The following is a 19,355-nucleotide window of genomic DNA, read 5'->3' as shown; positions in this document are numbered from 1 at the left end:
CAATCTTTTAAGGCTCAAACCACTTGAGAATGGCTAAGCAACCTGAGTGATTGATTTTAAAAAAATGAAATTACCTTCTAGTGGAATGAATTACTTTTAACATCTGCACAATAGAAATAAAAATCAGAGACATCTGGGACCTAAAAGTTGAACACTTGGAGCATTGTTTCTTTTAGAAGACACCTTTAGGAACAGCAATTCAGCTCTTGACCTAGAGAAACTTTATCTTTTGAAATGCTTTTCTAAGAGCTTTAGGCAAATTGTAGCTTAGCATATTGGTTTTTTGTTGTCCTACCAAAAAAGGATGTGTTGGACTGAAGCTTTTCCAAAGGAGTGTGGTGGGATGAGTTCACTCCTCCTGTAGCTTGTGTGGTGTCAGCAGTTACACTTGTCATGGCTTTAGCTCTCTGAAAAGGCAACCCAGAGGGCTGTAATGCAGAAACAGATGAACATAACTGCTTATAAATGTATGCAAATATTGATCTTTACTTTGTGGATTAATAAAACCGGTTAGTCTGCATGGCTGGGCCATTGTAATGGAAGTGTTTGTGTTCTCCCCTTTTCCCCCAAGTGTTCAAGCACTTCTGTATTTGTAGTAAATATTAACAAGTCCTGCTTGTGCTCTGGGTCATTCTGTGCTAGAAGTCGGTGATTGCAGTGAAATATGGAAATTTATTATTCCATGTTTTGACCCTTTCCTCAGTTCTTACTGTGCCATGGCCTTGGCTGTTGGCCTTCACTGCTGGTGGGGTGATGGGTCAGGGCTGCCTTTGGTTTTTGCTTGTTTTCTCCCCTTTTCTTCTCAAATTATTACTGATTTTGTTAGTTTGTGATGTTTAACAAGAGCAGAGGTGCTAGAGGTAGGAACTCAGTGTGAATCACTCCTTGTATAATCAGAGGAGCATGCAGCTCTTTTTATCTTCCACAGAGACTCCCATGCCTACAGCTGAACGGGATAAATCCAGCCCAAGAGATGAATAGTTCTTCTAAAACAGTTGTTTCACATTTTTAAAATAAATTTCTGAGTTTGGGGCAAATTCTCTCACCTCTCTTTTCTCAGGGCATGTGAAAGTCTTTGTGCTACTGCATCTACCAGTCAATAAACTGAATGGTTGTCTCTGTATAATGTAAACATTCAGTTATAAAGATTAGAGGCTTTTCTGGTTTATGCAGGAAAAATTGAAGGCTGCCCTGATGTCTTGTGAAATTGCATTGGAGGATTCTGGTGAAATGTTTCTCTGGGTTTGTGGGCTGTGGACAAAGAAGGACTAAAGAAACCAAACAAAACCTGCAGAAAACAGCTAATCTTTCTGTAGAAATACCCTATTTAAAGATTCTGTTCCTCACTGCTTTAGTTTAGTGAAGAGGTTCTTGGCCTTTTAAATCATAGACTCTTCCAGTAAAATTTATAAACTTGTAGAAAGTTCTGTTATGCCTGAGAGCATGGAACATGTGGCTGCTCACACCCTCTACCTCTGAAAAGTGCAGGTGGTAACTCTGGCTGAGTTTAACTTGTCAGGACACAATTTACCCTGGGAAGGAGGGAATGGCTGGATTTAAGAGTGATCTCTCATAGAGACATCACATATGCTGGATTAAATCTTTTCAAAGTGTGTGATTTTGATGGCAGAAAAGGGATCCTTTGCCCTTTGGGATGGTTGTTGCACTTTGTGCTCTGTCAAATTCCTGCTTTTTCATCATAGGCCAAATATTTTAAATAATGAATTGAATTGATTGATTTGGATAAAATTAATTCTATTTTTATGTCATTAAGTATAACCCAAATATCCTGCTGTTTGGCTTGGGTTATTCCAGTGTCTCAGCTCAAGTGTGCAGCACTTTCTGTTTACAACACCATGTGGAGCACTAGGTCCAGACAACACTGAGGGTGCTTGGGATTGTACTGATAACTATAAAGTTTGTTTTTAAATGTTGTTAAACCCATTTTTAAGCCTGTATGAAAAGTGTGTTGGGAGTTGATAGGTTGGGCTCACTTGTGCTTGTGTAAGCAGCAGTGGAGTGTGTGTGGAGTGTGTTGAAGGCTCTTTCTCAGAGCAGAAGCACTGCTGGAGCTTTGTGATGTGCTGCCTGAGACGGGGCTTGAATCCTTCTCTCCCTCTGCATCCCAGCACGGCGAGCAATGTCTTCTTCCACAGGCACTGCATGTGGCATCAACTTCACCATCTTTATGATTTGAAAAGCTTAAAAATGTATTGAACAGAAGGAAATATCAGGCTTTCCAATGTGCTGAACTGAGGACGTGGCTGTGTTTCTGAGATGAATAAAATTGAGGGCTAAGCATTCTTTGGAATAATTGGTATTAATCTAGAATAAGATTATTGATTGGATTGGTATTAATCTAGAATAAGACTACTCTATCCCTGAGCAGCACTAACCAGAAATACAGATTTTCATGTCTAATGTTCAATTAAAGGCATGTTAGAATCATAAACCAGGGGTGTGGAGTGCTCAGTGTGTTATATAGATTTGGCCACTAACCAGCTTCAATTAACTTTTAAACCAGCAATAAAACAGTGAGAAAAGAGCAATGAGAAACCAAACCAAAACTATAAAGGCCTTTCCCAGATCTAACAATAGTTCTGGTGAGAAAACAGGTGACCAAATCAGTTATTTAGATTTTTTTTTTGCATCCTGTAAATAATTTCACAGAATCTGGCCTTAAGAGGTTTGCACACTTGCAGGTGTTGCAGATTTCATTGGGCTGCTCAGCATGCCTGAAAATCATGGCTTTGGTATTCAAAGCTGGATACCAAATTATCCTCAAAATTAGAGGCTTTATTTGAGAAATTGGAAAGGGAAATGTTGATATGGAGGAGGATTAGACAGTGTGGATTTAGATGCTTATAGGATGCTGTGCTCAAAGGCAGGAGTAATGTAAAGCCATCCCACTGAGGGGGGAATTTCTTCACTTTTAGGTCTCTGCTGAGCACAACACATCTCCAAGGGACACTGCTCCATCCCTTTTAGTTCCTTCTATGAAGTCCTTGTCTAAGGTGGAAGATTTGGGGAGGCACTGATATTCCTGTCTTTACTCATAATTTGTGAATGACTGAATTGCCTAGTGCCTTGTACATCAGAGAAGCATTTTCTGCTACTTTTGCAGGTGAAAGCCCTGCAGAGACTAAATTATCAGTACCCTTTATTCTTAGAAGGGCTGAAACCATTCTCTTTAAATGGAAAACATACATCTGTGATGGTGTTCACAGGGGTTCTTGGATGAGGGAAGAGATGAGGATCTGACTCCATGTTTCAAAAAGCTTGATTTATTATTTTATTATATAAATTACATTAAAACTATACCAAAAGAATAGAAGAAAAGGTTTCATCAGAAGGCTGGCTAAGAATGATAACAAAACCTTCTGTCTTGGACAGAGAGTCTGAGCCAGCTGACTGTGATTGGCCATTAATAAGAAACAACTCTATGAAACCAATCACAGATGCACCTGTTGCATTCCACAGCAGCAGATAACCATTGTTTACATTTTGTTCCTGAGGCCCCTCAGATTCTCAGGAGGAAAAATCCTAAGGAAAGGATTTTTCATAAAAGTTGTCTGCGACATACATCTGTAAATTTTCAGATGGAATTTGAAAATTGTTGTTGGAATTTTCTGGTCTTCTGCTTAATCCTGTGCACTTCCTCTTTTGATCTGTCTTGTAGGTTCTGGTATGAACTTGCTGCAGATTTGGGAAAAGGCATGGTCAAAGCCCTGCCTTGATGCTTGTGCCCCTGGATTAGAGGAGAGACTGGGATGCCCTGTCCCATCCCACTCAGTCCTGGTATGTTCCTGCCAGAAGAGCTGTAAGCAACAAGGGGAGTTTTGCTGGGAGTTATGCCAATGGCACTATCTGTGTGTGCAATGCTGCTGCTTTAATATTTCCAGCTGTGTTGTGAAGGTGTTAACCAAGTCTTTGGGAACTGGCACCCATCATAGCTTTGGTCTCCTTGGATTCTTGCATGCCCTGGGCTCTGTGAGAGAGTTTTTGGTAGATGCTCCAGTGATGAGAATTTTTGGGGTCCTCTCTCACACCCCAGAGTCTCTGGTCACTGCAGAGCTGTGCATGGGAGTTTATTGCTGCAGAAACAGAGCCCAACATTTGCATTTCTCAACAGAGATCTTGTTTTAAGCTGTTTGTAGAGTTAATGAGGTAATCTTTGTGAATAATTTGGGATATTTAAAGCTCCTGAGTTCACGTAGCATAATGGTGAAATCAAATCAAGCCTCGCATCTCCTGAGTAAATGAGTTTAGTCTTACTACCCAGCACAAAAGCAGCTACTCTTTAGCTGTGCACATGTGAGGCAGTGGAGATACCCATCACCTGAGCCCTCTGAACTCACTGCTGATCTGTAATGGAGAGCAACATATTGAAAAAATCCTTATAGACCTCCTTGTGTTTTTTTTATGGGTAGTTTTCTTCTGTTTTTTCTCAATGGCTATCAAATGTGGCTTAAAAGAATACAGTTCTTGACCTCTAAAATAATAGGGGTCGTATTCCAGCATTTGATGCTGTGATGTATATTAATGTTGTGTTTCCTCCTATGTTTACATTGAATTTCTAATTTCTAGCTATTAATATTCATGTGTATGTGCAAAACAGATAGATGTGTTTATGGTACTTGATGTGAATAACTGAAGAAAGACCCAAAGATAAAATGCTGCTATTTACTAGCCTACTTTTAAATCTAATCTGAGGGTATTCCTGTGAGGTTCACAACAACTACTAGGAAAAAAGTGCATTAAAATTTTTTAAAATATTCATTTATACCTTAAATGTTCAGAAATTATTCTTGTAGCTGCTCTAGGATTTTTCAGTTCTGTGTTACAATACATTGTCATATATTGTAAGATTGCATTCCATTTTTTTGAGCTTTTTTTCTTCTCTTTCTTTCTTTCCTTAGGGGCCTATTTCTCCATATTATAGTCAACATTATGGGTTTAGCCCAGACTGTAAAATAGTAGCATTTACAGGAGACAATCCAGGTGAGATGATTAACCGTGCAAGATCCAGTGGATATGATTATGTATGTCCTGAAATTCTAAATCTATCTTACTGACTCTCCTATAAAATGAAAGAATATTGTTTTTATCTGTATTAATTCCTTTTTCTAACACCCTTCTATCACTGATTCTTTTGAGATAGAGATAGCTCAGATAGGCTGTGTATGACAAATTAATTCTCTTTTGCCAAGTAATCAGAAGTGAATTCATTTGCCTTTTGATAACTTCAGTTTTTGTTATGAGAAACCATCCCTACTATCAACTGTTAACATTTTAGCTTGGAGAATATGAATTTGAAAATGTATCTTGTATCTTTTCAAGCAAAAAGGTGCAGATGGACCTTGTTGGCTTTCTCTAAGAATTAGAGATGTCCTTTTTTCTGACTGATAGATCTCAGTACAAGGGAAGGTGTTAATTCAGGGTCAGTTTTTTGAATCCTGGAGACTGTTTCAGAGTAAAGCAAATGTTTGTTTCTCCAGACTGTGAAAATAAAATACTTCCCATATTACAGTAGCTTATGCAGGTTTGAATAATGATCGAAGTTCATTATGATATATTTTACGTTCTTATTCTGGGAGTTGGGTAAAGTCTGCATTTCCCAAAAGTCCAATTTTTTCTTCTAGACACCCGAATTCAACTTAGACAATAAATATGTGATTAATCTGATGAAAGTGGGAATGTTCCTCCTTTAAAGTGTGTTGTTAATCAAGGGTCCACTGCATATGAAACCTGAATATGTAAACCATCAGAAAAATCATGCTGTTTTGTAGTCTTGTCTTGAGCATTTTGATTTTATTAAAATAAAAATGACACCCTCACCCAAAAGTTTTGCCCATATTTTATGGTGGATACCCAAGGTCACTGGGAGCATATTTGCCATTTATATTGTACTTTGAGATGGTGTTTGTAATGTGCTATGATGCCTCAGGTAACAGGCTGTAATTAAGTCAAAGATCTACCTTTATACCTGGGATTCTTTTTGCTTTCAGCATCACTGGCAGGGATGAGACTTCAAGAAGGAGACATTGCAGTAAGTCAAAACACTCTCCTGAAAACTGTCCTTGGGTGCTTGAAATACCTGAAATGTAAATAGCTGCAGGTTGCCAGTTAAATACACCTGCTAGTGTTGATTTTCTGCTTATTGGATTCATGCTTGTTCTATTTCTATCAATCTGTAAGCTGCCTGAAAGATTTTAAGTAAACTCTTGTGACTATTTTTAACTAACACTGCAGACATTAAAACCCAAGTCTCCATCTAGTATGTATTTCACTGGCATGACAGCCTAAGTCAGAGCTAGCTTCAGCACGAATCCAATTGACTTAATGTGTAATTTAAAAACAATTAGTGGCAATAACAAATGGTTTTAATTTAATTTCTGTATTGCTTTCCATGCACATTGTGATAAGGCTTCAATTATTTTTTTCCCCTGCAGATTAGCCTTGGCACAAGTGACACATTGTTCCTGTGGATCCAAGAGCCAACTCCTGCCTTAGAAGGTCATATTCTCTGCAATCCTGTTGATTCTCAAACATATATGGCCCTTTTATGGTAATATAATTTATTTTTTTTACATCTGGGATCGATAACATATATTTCTTTCTCTGTGTTAGTGCTTTTTATTTCTTTTGTGAGATGATAATGAATAGAACATTCAGCATTCTCTATGGTATATGGCAATCTACTGCTGAAACATTTCCATCAACCTTATAGCATTCCTATTGTTTAATCTGAGGAACTGAAACTGCAGAGTTGTGGAGGATAAATTCTCATGGCAATAAAAAGCTGAAATTATTTCAGTGTATGGATAGAGCCAGGTCTCTGTGTACCTCAGGTAATGCATTTAATGTGCAGGAATAACAAATCTGCTGAGATGGGATGTGAAATGTGTGGAGCCTGACCAGGCTGTGGAACTTCTGTGCTCCTCTGGTGGTCCAGAGGGGTCATAATGGAGAAGGTGAAGATTCCCTTTCCAGAGAGGAGCTTAATCAGTGATGGGATGCATTAGGGCTGTGCTTCAGGAAAATATTGAGATCTCAAGAAGCCCAGCTGAGAAAATGGTCCTCATGGTAGCTTTTGGCTGCTGTGATTTGGGTGTTGTTTGGCCCCATGCCAGCCAAGGAGGTGGACTGGAGCTGTGTTTGCCCTCACTGAATCACTGTGTTCTAGATTAAAATTTGCAATCTAGGTCAAGTATTTGCAAGTAATATACAGCTAAATTTAGTGCCTAAATGCCCTGGATTGTAGTTGCTTGAAACTCAGAACTTCAGCAAAGCTCAAGTCTGCCCTGGAGCTGTAGTGTTGAATCCCACCTGCACAGTAGTAGATGAGTGTTCATGAGGCTGAGTTCAAAACCAAGATGTCAATTGCAAGTTACTGAGTTTTGTTTTGTAATTTCCCAGCAGGTTTTGTTTGTTATGCTTTGTTTTATGTGGGATTTTTTTGTTTGCCTGCTTTGTTTTTAATTTACATTTGAGTTTTTCTTCTACCCAATGTTTTCTTTTGCTGTGTAAAAAAACTGTATAAACAACCTGTTCATAATAGGAAAGCAGATACTGAAGCATTTTTCTGAATAAATGTTACACTGCTGTTCTTTCACTGCAGCTTAACATGCAGTTTGGTGGTGGCCTTGGCAGGGCTGAGTTAATCCTTCCTGCTCCTTCTGTGTAGTCATTTCTGAGCTGACCCTGCCCCTTTGGCACCAAGGCTCTTTATTTCTACAATATTAGAGTTAATAGGGGATTCTCAGTAGAGAATGAATGCCTGAGCTACCAGACAGGGTATTTGTATAGAAAACTCAAATAGCTTCAGCTGGTGCTACTGAGCAAGTTCAAGGATTTCCTTGCCCTCATTTTTGATATTTCTGTGCTTCTTCTGCTGAGCTGCTCTGATAACTCTGTGCTGGAGAGGGTTCAAACTGCTTCCCCCTGGGTTCAAGTCCAGTATTTTGCAGGAGTATGATATTCACAAAGAGGGTGACAGCATGAACTGTGTGAAGACCATAAAAAATGAAGAGATGCACATTTTACTGCACAGTTTGCTAACTGGCTGTGGTGCTTTCCTTTGCCAGATCCTGGCACAGAGCTAGACCTCATCATAGTTCTTGCTGGACCCAAGCTGGTTCCACACAGGTACCACGTTCCTGAAACCATAAATGCAATGTGGGGACACTCCTGCTGCTCCTGGCAGAGCCATCTCAGGGTGAGGGGTGGCAGGACACCTCTCTGAGGAGATGTCTCAGCTGTGCAGAGCTGGCCTGGGTTTGGCATGGCCTGCCTTGGACCTAACCTGACTCACTGGAGAAATGCACACCCCCATCTCTGCTCTGTGCTCCCCAGCACCTCCTGTAAAAGCTTTCTCTTATCTTGCTCTTCCTTCTCTATCTCTTTCCATAATGAAGTGCTTACTTCTTTTAACTTGCCCAGCTTTAATTCAGCTGATTAAACTAAACAACAATGTCAAGTAAAGGAACAAAATGCTTTAAATCTAGAGGTAAACATTTTGGAAAATACATGTGGTGTGTTTGTGTGTTTCAGTTTTAAGAATGGCTCTCTGATGAGAGAGAGGATCAGGGATGAGTGTGCTTCAGGCTCCTGGGATGAATTCTCCAAAGCCTTATCATCAACTGATGCTGGAAACAGCGGAAACTTGGGTATGAGCCTTGGCAGGGCTGGGACTTTGAGGGTTTGCTTGGACTCATACTGCAGTAGGTGTTGTACCTCCTTTTTACTTGGGTCATCATAAAGGTCAGGAATGAAGTTAACTAGAGCAAGAGAAATTCCTAATGTGTGCTTGGAAATGCTCTGTTGACAACCTAAGTGTCATCACAGTGTGTTCCTTCAATGTTCACTGACTAAGAAAATTATATTTATGGATCTCCTGTGGTTGTTGGAAGGATGTTAGTAACATCTTAGCTGTAGAATTTTTAAAACTAGTGATTTCTGAAGGAGGTTTTCATTAAAGTTTATTTCTTTTTCTGAAGACTCAAACCAAGTGAATTAAGTACCCCCATATTATTTATTTCTCAGTCATTACTCTAGAATCTTGTTCAAGCATGTGTAAAAAGCAATGATGTCAAGGGATGCCTGGATTTCCTGCATTTTCCCTAGTTTGTGTCACAGAATCATTTCATCCCTGTTTTTTCCCCTGTGTTATGCTTAGTAAGTGAAATGTAACAAAATTCTGATGATGGAAATATTTTAAAAATACTATAAAACTCATGGATTTGAAGTTTTTCATTATTTTCTCTCCCACAGTTTAACATTTTACAAGTCTAATATATAGCTCTGAAATAAGCTGTTGAAAAGTGAGCACATGTCTAATCAAGATTAAAATGGACCCATTGCAGAGCAGGGTATGAAATCATCACCATCATCTCAGGTGTGAATTGATATAGGTAAAATTAATGTAAAAATTACAGGCAGCAAAGTTTTTAAATGTAGATATTTAAGCTATAGAAGGGTTCACTCCTTAGCAAAGTGAATTTAAGATAGAGCCTCTGACACTTTGAGATTAGATTTTTCATTTTTAGAAGCTCTGTTATGTTGTCTGTCAAATCCAGTCTCTGTGGGGTATTAAAATGACCAGGAATCTCTTGTCACTAGAAGACAAATCAATTTTAGTGTTTTAGAAAATGGGAAGAAATTATTCTAAAACCCCAAAGTCAGCCAGTTTAGACAATATTAAAAAAATTTGAAGCTGATGAAAATATTGTTACTGAACCAGGACAGTGCCTTAAAGTTTTAAAGCTTGTGTTATAGTGTATTCCCTTGAATATTTCATTCCCCTATAAAATGGGTGTTTCATGAAAGGCATCCTCAATAATCTGTGTACTAGGATAACCTCTGGGTATATCTGTAACAAATGGAATAATCTCCATAATTTAAGTGCCTGGGGGGAGCAAAGCAAAGGCACAGCTGTTTAAATACCCCTCTCCTTTTATTCCCTGTGCTCCCTGTGGTGTGGGGATTGGCCTCTGCAGAGGTTTGGAGGTCAGGACTGGAATGTTGGGATGTGCTGCCCCTGCAGATCTGTGGCACACAGAGCTGCTTGCTGGCAGCTTTGCAGAGTGTTTAACCAGAAAGGTTATGCGTGCTAAAGCACAGAATTATTTTGGGTTTTATTTTGCCAGGTCTGCTAGGGCAGCACAGTTTTGTTCCAAGGTTAGAACCTCTGAAACTCTCCTTAGTTTCTTAGCTATTCTGTTCAGTTTTTCTGTCCTCATTTTTTTTTTTTCCTGGTCTCCTTTCTTGAATATCTTTTCTGACCAACCCAAAGAAATCTTTGTCTAGCTGTCTACAAAGCACTACAGCATTTCCTCAGATCTCATCAAAACTATTCAGAGACCAGCTCTGCTTCGTGACTTAAAATATCTGATGTTCTCTAATAAGCTCATGAAATCTAATCCAGGGTATGAGATGTTCCAATATTCCTGTACTCTTCTTACCAACTTCTCATTTTGTTCTGTGTGTGGTTTTTTCCTCCTTTCACCCTTGCATATGACCTACTCAAATATTTCTAGTGTGAGTTGTGTATTAGCTGTGTTACTTGCAAATGCGTGCATTGTGGTAGATGTATCCTTTCTTATAGGCTTGGTGTTTATTACATTTTCTGGCATGTTTAATATCCATACTTGGGAAACTGAGAGAAACACAGAATTATCGAATATCCTGAGTTGGCAGGGATCATTAAAGTCTGGCTCCTGGCTCTGCACAGGAGAGCCCCAAGAATCTCACCACATGGCTCAGAACATTAAGAAGTTGATGTGTGGACTGAAATTAGTAAAGAGACAGGTTGTGTGGTGACTCATATTTCTAAGTACATGATAAGCATCTATCATTTTAGCTGTGTGCAAAAATAAGATTCTAGCTTTGGACCTGGCAGCAAACATGACAACTTTGATGTTTCTTGATGCAGGTTTCTACTTTGATGTGATGGAAATTACTCCTGAAGCAGTTGGGGTTCACAGATTCAACAGAGACAACCAAAAGGTAGTAATAATCTGGTTAATGTCTCAAACTTTGAAGGAATGCTGTCAAGGTTTCAAGTTTTTGCCATTATATATTTTTTTCTTTCTGTCTGAAATATTTGCTGTCCAGTTCCATTTATTGATGCAAGTCCCTGGAATGATTTTCATAAGGAGGTATTTGGTCTGTAGCTTGAAAGCATCTACAGAGCAATGTCTGAACTAGAACTTGTATGGTATTTTTTTCATGATATACTTTCTTTACTGGAAAGTGTGGATTTACTGAAACCAGCACTGTCTTTGAGACAGGATTAACTTTAAGCTTACTGAGAACTTAGCACATGTACATGACTGAGGCCTTGTTTTTTAAATTTTAAACTCATAGATAAGGGTGTGTTGAAACTTTGGGCTGCAATATTTTGTCTATATACGTGTGAACTTACAGACCTCATTTTTCTGTCCTGCATGACTTGGAGTAACCTACAAGCCACAGAATGGTATTTAAGTAAGCACAGGCTCAAGTCCAAGTGGAAAAAAATAGAAGTTATGGAAAGTTCTTGGTATATTGTTTTTTCTGTTTTTTTTTTTTTTTTTTTTTTGAGGAATGGCTGTTATTTAGATGCCTGGCTTTTTGGGTGGTACTGAAACTCAGGAGATGTCTTTGATCAATCATGACTCCCAGTCGATCAGACCTCACGTAGGTGAACAGAGATTGATGCTATCTGGTGTTTGCAGTGCAGCTCTACTCTCTGAAGTGTTGGCTGTTAAATGAATGCTTAATCACTTCTGGCTGTTACACAAATGTAGGCACTTAGTGCAGTGCATGGAGAAACTCAACTTCATGTGAAGGATTCCCTCTATTTGTTTGCAGTTCAATATTCTGCTGCTTCTGTTTCCTCATTGATGAAAGGACAGAAAAATGTTATAGATGGAAACAAATTAATGAAAAGATTACATGGTTTCACTTTTGTGAAGACAAATTTTGTGAAATAGATTTAGACTTCTGTGGCATTGCTTAATTCATCTGAATTTCATATTATTTTATAGTCTGTAATTGCTTTAAATTTATATTTTTGAGATATTGATTCCTAAGCAGCTCTTGGTGATGGGATATGCTTAGGGAAAAGTTTACAACTTGCCCTAAACTTCTTCCCATTGTGCATCAACTTCAAGTTTGATGTATTTGCCAACAGCATTGATGTTATGGGTTGTGTTCTTTGTCATGAGTCTTTAGGTCCATCTTGTGTGTATGAGTGCAGAACTGAGCCTAGATGAGAGCAGACTTCAGGGTGAAGGCAAAGATAATCAATTGTAAACCAGTCCTGTGTTTTTAACCACTCTGCAGCTTGGCAGTGAGTGCTGGGCAAGGAGTTGGTAATTCATCCCCTCTTTGGTACAGGTTCCAAGGTTTCCAAAGGAAGTAGAAATACGAGCGCTGATTGAAGGGCAGTTCATGGCCAAGAGGATTCATGCTGAGAAGCTGGGATATAAAGTCTGTGAGTATGATGAGAACTAATGGCACTGGGGGCCAAAGGCAGCAATGTCAGTGCTGTCATCCCTGTCCTGCCTCATGGATACAGAAACTGGTGTGAACTCTGAGTTTGCTCTCAGAAAAATTATTGATGGTGTGTTGGATGCAAGTTTTTGCAGATGGTAGCATTAGAAGGACCAAAGAGGTTTAGCTTTAAGAAGACTTCTTTTTCAAGTATTCTTGCTGTCTCATTGTTTCTGAGCTGCACTTTCCATTTTTAAATAAGAGTTTGGCCTTTGATAGATGTTTAAGTGAAAAGAAGACCAGTCTTCTGCCTGAAGCACAATACTGTAACTTAGAAAATCTGAAATCTATGCTCAGTTCTTGGATCTGCCATAAGCTGGTCACACACCTCTTTACCTCAGTTTTCTGTTAATAAGGCAGAAGCCCTTTCCCTGTCTTGTGATTTAGAAAGCCAGAGCTCCAGCTTCCTAGAATTTTTGGTATGAATAGTTTTTAGCACACTGGAACAGCAAAGTCAGCCAGCATTTTACCTGTAGAAGTGGATTCAGATCATTACTTGGTGTACAATTATACAAAAATAATACAGACAAGCCTGAAGATTTTTATTGATGTTTTCTCACAGTGTATCAGCTAGTGGTATCTTTAACACGCTGAATTAACTCATCTGGAGGATTGTTAATAAATATTTTATTTTTTAAAAATAATATTTTTATTTACATCCTGATCTCCTTCACAAGTCATTCCTACCCCCAGGCTTTTATCAATAATCATGAAGGACAGAATATTTCTATTGTTTATTTTTAAGAGAGAACTCCAGGAGCTGAAAGTTGAGAAAATGCAGAGATACTGGAACAAATCACAAGGCTTGACAGCACCACCTCATAAATTTACGCTGTAAAGGTTTTTGTGTTATATATTTTCTTATATAGTTGAAACTGTATTTATTTGTGGGGATAATTTATGGAGACAGGCAGAGTTTCAAATAGACTGTGTTTAAAATACCTGTTTATCCTTCCTTCTTAGATTCTGCTGCACCAAAATCTTGGTTTATATAGCCCAGAAAGCTCATGGCTGAGGATACTTTTGCAGTCTGTAAATGTCAGGGGTTAGACAAGCACCAGAGTGTGAGAAGAGCTATTTGAGATATCAGACAACCCTGACAAAGGAACAAATGTGGATAAATTATCTGTAAATACATTTAGGCTGAGTAGGACAGCCAAAAATCCAAATAGTTGGAGGATGTGGCTTAATAAGCTTTGAGAATTCTCCATTAGTATTTTTTAAAATGCTGTAGATGCCTACAATGAAAAGGAGACAGGTGTGATTGGATTATATTCCTATGGATTCTTTGGAATATTAGATACATTTTTGTTGCATCCCTAGGGCCTTTTAGCTATTTGTTAACTTAACAGATGAGTTGCTTTAAAAAAGAGCTGCTGTACATAGTGTAGGCTGTGTGCATCTCCTACTTCTCCTTAGTGGTATTATTTAAATGTCATACTCTGTTTGTGTAGTGATGGCAGGCTCACATCTGCATTTGTTGTGTGACAGCTCTGGAAACAGGATGTGTTCTCAATGTGTTTCAGGGTAAAGGATGAGCTTTGTGTGAATTACTCCAGCATTGCCAGACTTTCTCTTGTTTAATAGCTGCTGTTTTTCAGGCTGCCTCTTTTTTTTTCTTTCCTTTTAATGTGATTTAAAAGCTTATTTATTTTTTGGATTAAATATGCAGTCTGGACCCTTGTGTTTATTCAATTCCTTTTAGGCCTTGCCTACATGGGGGATTTACTTTGATATTTCCAGGAATCAAGCTGATTTACATTCAGAAATATAATCACAGCAGGGTAAATCTTAGTTTTTTTTTTATTGTTGTTGCTGTTGTTTGCACTGATGGGAGAATACAGTAAGAAGTGCTTACAAGCTCTGGAAGGTTCTGTGATGACACCCATTAAATCAATGTGTGACAGAAATGGATGTGGCATGGTCAGTGACAACAAATGCCTTGCTGGGGTGCCCTGAGGTTTGTGTGGTGCTGTCACAGTGGTGCATGTGAGTCAGAAACCTGGCTAAGAATTTCCCTAGCTCTGGCACCAAGGTGCTGGGAAATGACTTTGGCAGCTCTGATCCTGCCTCTCTGTTCCTGGGCCAAATGCAGTTTGGATGGCTGTAATCAGAAAAGCAGCAGCATACGTGAGAGAGAATTCTGTAGAAACAAACAAATAAAAACTGCCTTATAGAGTTCTTGGTTATGCACTGTGAACACGACAAACATTAGATAATCCCTTAGAATTAGCTTCCAGTTAATGAATATATTATCTTGCAAGGAGCAGTGTTTTGAATCCTCAGTCTAGCTGGTGCTGTGGGAAGGAGTGCAGTGATGCTGAAAGAGCTTTTTATATGTGAGCTTTTATTCCCAGCTGGATGTGTCCAGCACATTATAAATCTGATATAAATGACAAATAATGGTTTGAAATACCCCTTAAAGCAGCTCCTCGGGTGCTGTTTGTGCTGCCTGTGACACGAGCTCAGATTTCAGTGTGGCTTTGGTGCCAGTAGAGGGCAGGGGATTCTGTCTCATGAATTTTGTCTCCGAGGCTGGGACGTGTCAGCCTTGTTCTGAAAATGGCACACAGTCACCAGATGATCCTTGGGAGAAAGGTTAGACCTTATATTAATTGTGATTTAAGGGCTTTCAAAGTGTGTGTCACTCTGTTCTAATTGCTCTAATCTTTCTCAATCAGGTTTCAGAGGAAATCATTCAGTAACACCCTGTATCCTGTTTTGCTTATGTGCTTAAGGGGTGGACTGAGTGTTGAATCTAGAAACAAACAAGTGAAGTTTGGTCTGTCCCTGTTGTTTACATCCTCTCATTCAGAGATTCATGAAGATAAGGTGAGGGTTTGCTGTTCTGCCTTTATTTTCCTGAATTTTGATGGTATCATAAACACCTTCTATTTTTTCACTTCCTTTTACTGCTTGCAGCCATTCCCCTTGGAAAGCCAAGCTCACAACTGCAGTTCAGAGGATGGACTTAAAGCCATAGAGCTTGCTGCATGGTTAGGGGACTCTGAAGTCAAAACCATGGTAACTTTGTGGAGAAATGACAGTGTCTGCAGCTCAGTGACACAGGTGGTCACAGCAGCTATAAAGCTGTCAGTGGTATAGACTGATCTGCCAGTATATACTTCAATAATCTTGATGATCACTTCACAGTTGCTGCTGTTCCTGACCAAGCAATCCTGAAGTTCATCCTAAAATTGACACTGGCTGGAAAATGTTGCCATGGTTCTTGCTTGGACCTAGTGAGGCTGTCCTGGTGGAAATCCACAAAACTGAATAATTTTGGGAGCAAAATCCATCCCCCACTTTACTGATAGGTGAAGTAACTATGCCATGATGTATGTTGCATATGCTGAAGGAAAACAGCACGCAGGTAAGGGCTCTGTGCTGATCACACATATAGTCAATAGATATTTAAATTACATTTTGCTCTAGAGTGTAGGAACCTTCATGACAATGGTGACCTGAGCCCTGAGTCAGCACATGTTAGATCAGGTGTGTGCTAGAGTTGTGTCAAGTCAGCTTTTGTGGGACTGCAGCAGCAATTAATAAATCCTGCCATGTAGGAAGGCTGATTATCTGGGGTGGGGTCTGTGTTGAAGCTGTTAACTTTGGACAGGGCTTTCTGTCTTGTATTTGTGCCTATCAGTGATCCATAATACTCCAATTGCCCAAGGTGCTGTTCTGTCACCTTTGCACCCTCAGGAATCTGATTCTGCCACCCAGCTGTGCTCAGCAGGGGCAGGTGGGTGGAAGGTGCCACATTTTATGAGAGCAGGCTTTGTCCATAAAACCCTGTCTGTGATTATTGTGTAATTTATAGTTGCTTACATAAATCCAACACTCACAAATGATGTTGGTGCCTTGAATTCTAGTGACTGTATTGGTGCTTAAGTGCTGGCTGGGATGACACTGACATCCCTGGGGCTTTGCACTGCTGTAAGAATGAGCTGATCTTTTTTGGGTGCATTCTTGAAAAAAAAAATAGCAGTCCTGAAGTGCTAAGAAGAAAAAGAGGAATGTCAGAGCATGCTGGGCCTGATTTCTCAGGGATTAGAGAGGGGACTTACATTTCTGAAGAACTCAGTTTAAGGTTACATGAGGGTGAACCCCAAGGTGATGAATTTTCTTTTTCCTCAGGTGGTGTTTCCTTCTGATGCTCTTCTCAGCAGGGTGGAGGTAGCAATAATGTGGGGCTTTTTTCCTGCAGGGAAGGCAGTCTGATGGAGTCAGGGATGCTCAGAAAATAGAATCAAAGAATCCTTAAGGTTGGAAAAGAACTCCAAGATCATCACATCCAACATTTGACCTAACACCACACTAAGACATCTCATGAAATGCCATGCCTACATGTTTTTTGAACACTTCCAGGGACAGTGACTCCACCACTTCCCTTGTTCCAAACTATCACTTAGTACAACATGAAGCAGTTGTATTCCTGTTATCATGTGGAGGCACAGAAACCCAAAGGTGAGACCTGAGGCTGTTACTCCACAACAAAATATTGGATTGGAGGATGAAATGGCTCTCCTTCTTAGCAAGGCAGGATGTCACTGGTCCTTGGGATGCTTCAGGGATGCCTTTGTGTCTGGCTGTGAGACAGATTTTCCTGCTGGTGGTTGTCCTTGACTGTCTGGCACTTGTGACTGTGCTCTCCAAAACTCCTGTGAATTATTGGGAGTGGGGATTCTTGTTCTATCAACCTTTGCCTGCACTGCTGAGTGTGTGTTTACTCCAGTTGTAGCAGTGTTTTGGCTGAAATAAGGAACACTGGGAGTGAGGCCATTTTGTAGTTGCATACAGATTAAATTGATGTTTATGCCCTGTGGGATTTAAATTTCTTGGAGAAATCAATACTAAAATGTTGTGTTGGCTTCGTGCTTGTCTCTTGCTGTTTGCTGCTGAGAGTGCTGATGGTGTTTCAGCAGCACGAGGGTGCTGGCTTTGTTTAGGAGCCTTTTGCTTCAGCAAGCTTGTGAAAACAGTTTAAAAATTATTAGAGGACAGTGACAGGTTGAAGTTTTTGTTTTGGAACAATAGTGAATAGCAGTAACAGGCAGATTCAAATGTGTAACAGAGATGGGGCAAAGTGTGCTGCTTGGCATGCAGTACAAACAGAAATGCCTTACCATTACATCTTAAACCTATAGTTTGGGGGGAGGAGTGTTGACTCAAAAAGTACTTTGAAATTCATCAGAGGCAGGATCTTCCTCCCAGATAAGCCAGTCATTCTGCTGCAGAGGATATTTGTATTTTCTGATGAAACTTCTGCCTGATAAGAGTGCCAGTGTGAGGATGGGCAATAGCTTGCCAAGAACTTGACTCTATCCACTTTAGTTTTTCACAGAGCATCAGACTTTTATCATGTAGCTGAGCCTTCAAGGCATGATCAAGCAAGGCTTGGTTTTAAGCTAGTGATCTGGAAAGGTTGGTTAGCTCATTACCAATTCCCTGACCAAGTATTTCACAAAAAATTGGCTTTTTATTATTACTTGGCTCAGGAGAGTAAAGTATTAGTTTAACTAATTTTTAAAGGGTTAGATAAAATGTCTCTGAAGGAAATGACCTCATGTGCTATAAGGAAGCTGCTTACGTGCTCTAGAATTCTTCATGCAGTGGCTATTGTCTTGCTTTTATTTTGCTTTATTGTTGTCATACATATACAGGAAACACAACTAAGGCAGAAAATCTGAAGAGTTAATAAAAAAGATTAGAAGGGGTACTATCTGTCTTTCTCTTCTGACACCATGATAAAATGCTGTCATTCTTTGAACAATTGCTTCTAATGTTTGGTCAGCAAAAGACCAAGTATGTAAATGGTTCAATTCCTGTGCCCTGATGTTGGGAGAGATTGTTTATGGCTCTGTCAGTGGCTGTGCTGTTCAGGCAGTACTCAGAAAAATAGTCAAGCTGTCAGTTTGCTGGGTTTGTTAGAGCTTTGTGGATCTCTGGAAGCTGGGGACCTAGAGATCAGCTGGATTATCTACTAAATCTCCTTTTATTGCTTGTTTTTTGAGACTGATCTACAGTTTTAAATCCAATTAGATTAACAAGGGAATGACACGACTGCAGTCCATAACTGCCTTCTTGGGGAAAGGAAACTTGATAGTATGGGACTCTTGGGCCTTACAGACAGAAACATTATGGTTCAATAACTGGAAGCTGAAAGCAGGCAAACCTCAAATGACAAGGAAGGTGCAGATTTTTAACAGTAACTGAAATCAAACTGCAGCAATTGACAGTGGTGTAGTGAATTCTTTAGCACTGGCAGTTTTAAGAACAAGATTTGTTTTTCCTCTAAAACCAGGTGCACTGGTCTAAAGAGATCAGTTATGTTACAGAAGAGAGAGTTTAAAAGATGAGACTTGCCCATTCCACCTCAGACACATGGGAATCTGTAAGAAAAATAAGTTAATCTGATTCACAGCTATATAACATTGCTGTTTAGTAATCATTTATATCCATAGCAGCTTCTGGTATCACTGTAAATGAAGGCCTGTTTTCATAATCATTCTGCTTGTAAAATACTACATTTACCTCTAGTTGACACTTAGTGAAATGCCACATATTTATTACTTTAAATTTTTCTCCTGGTGTGTTCCTGTGTTTTCATTGTTGCTCAAATGTGACAGTCCTGTTAGTGAGCTCTAATCAGCTCTCCCAAGACTATCCTAGTCCTTCCAGCTGTATTTCCTTTTTTTTTTTTTTTCTGGTTTAAGGTTATTCAGCTTCATTTACACATCTCAGGTTATGCATCACTCCTCAGCATGAGTGTCTCAATGCTTTCAGCTGCATCAACCCACACTTGAGGTTTTCAG

At 39.4% G+C, this 19,355-nt stretch overlaps 1 protein-coding gene across 2 annotated transcripts in view; it reads left to right on the top strand.

Annotated features, from left to right (window-relative positions):
• XYLB (xylulokinase) overlaps window positions 1-19,355 on the top strand; it is an 85,506-nt gene that overhangs the window by 14,319 nt on the left and 51,832 nt on the right. For both annotated transcript variants that reach the window (XM_058806782.1, XM_058806791.1), the window contains exons 9-15: window positions 3,680-3,798; window positions 4,920-5,001; window positions 6,009-6,049; window positions 6,453-6,568; window positions 8,554-8,669; window positions 10,934-11,007; window positions 12,382-12,478. In XM_058806782.1, the coding sequence (XP_058662765.1) occupies window positions 3,680-3,798; window positions 4,920-5,001; window positions 6,009-6,049; window positions 6,453-6,568; window positions 8,554-8,669; window positions 10,934-11,007; window positions 12,382-12,478 (645 nt within the window). The remainder of the gene's footprint in view (window positions 1-3,679; window positions 3,799-4,919; window positions 5,002-6,008; window positions 6,050-6,452; window positions 6,569-8,553; window positions 8,670-10,933; window positions 11,008-12,381; window positions 12,479-19,355) is intronic.

Source organism: Ammospiza caudacuta, chromosome 1 (assembly GCF_027887145.1).
Source record: "Ammospiza caudacuta isolate bAmmCau1 chromosome 1, bAmmCau1.pri, whole genome shotgun sequence".
Classification (NCBI taxonomy): domain Eukaryota; kingdom Metazoa; phylum Chordata; class Aves; order Passeriformes; family Passerellidae; genus Ammospiza; species Ammospiza caudacuta.
The sequence above is the reverse complement of the archived record's forward strand: the minus strand, read 5'-3'. Positions and strand labels throughout refer to the sequence as shown.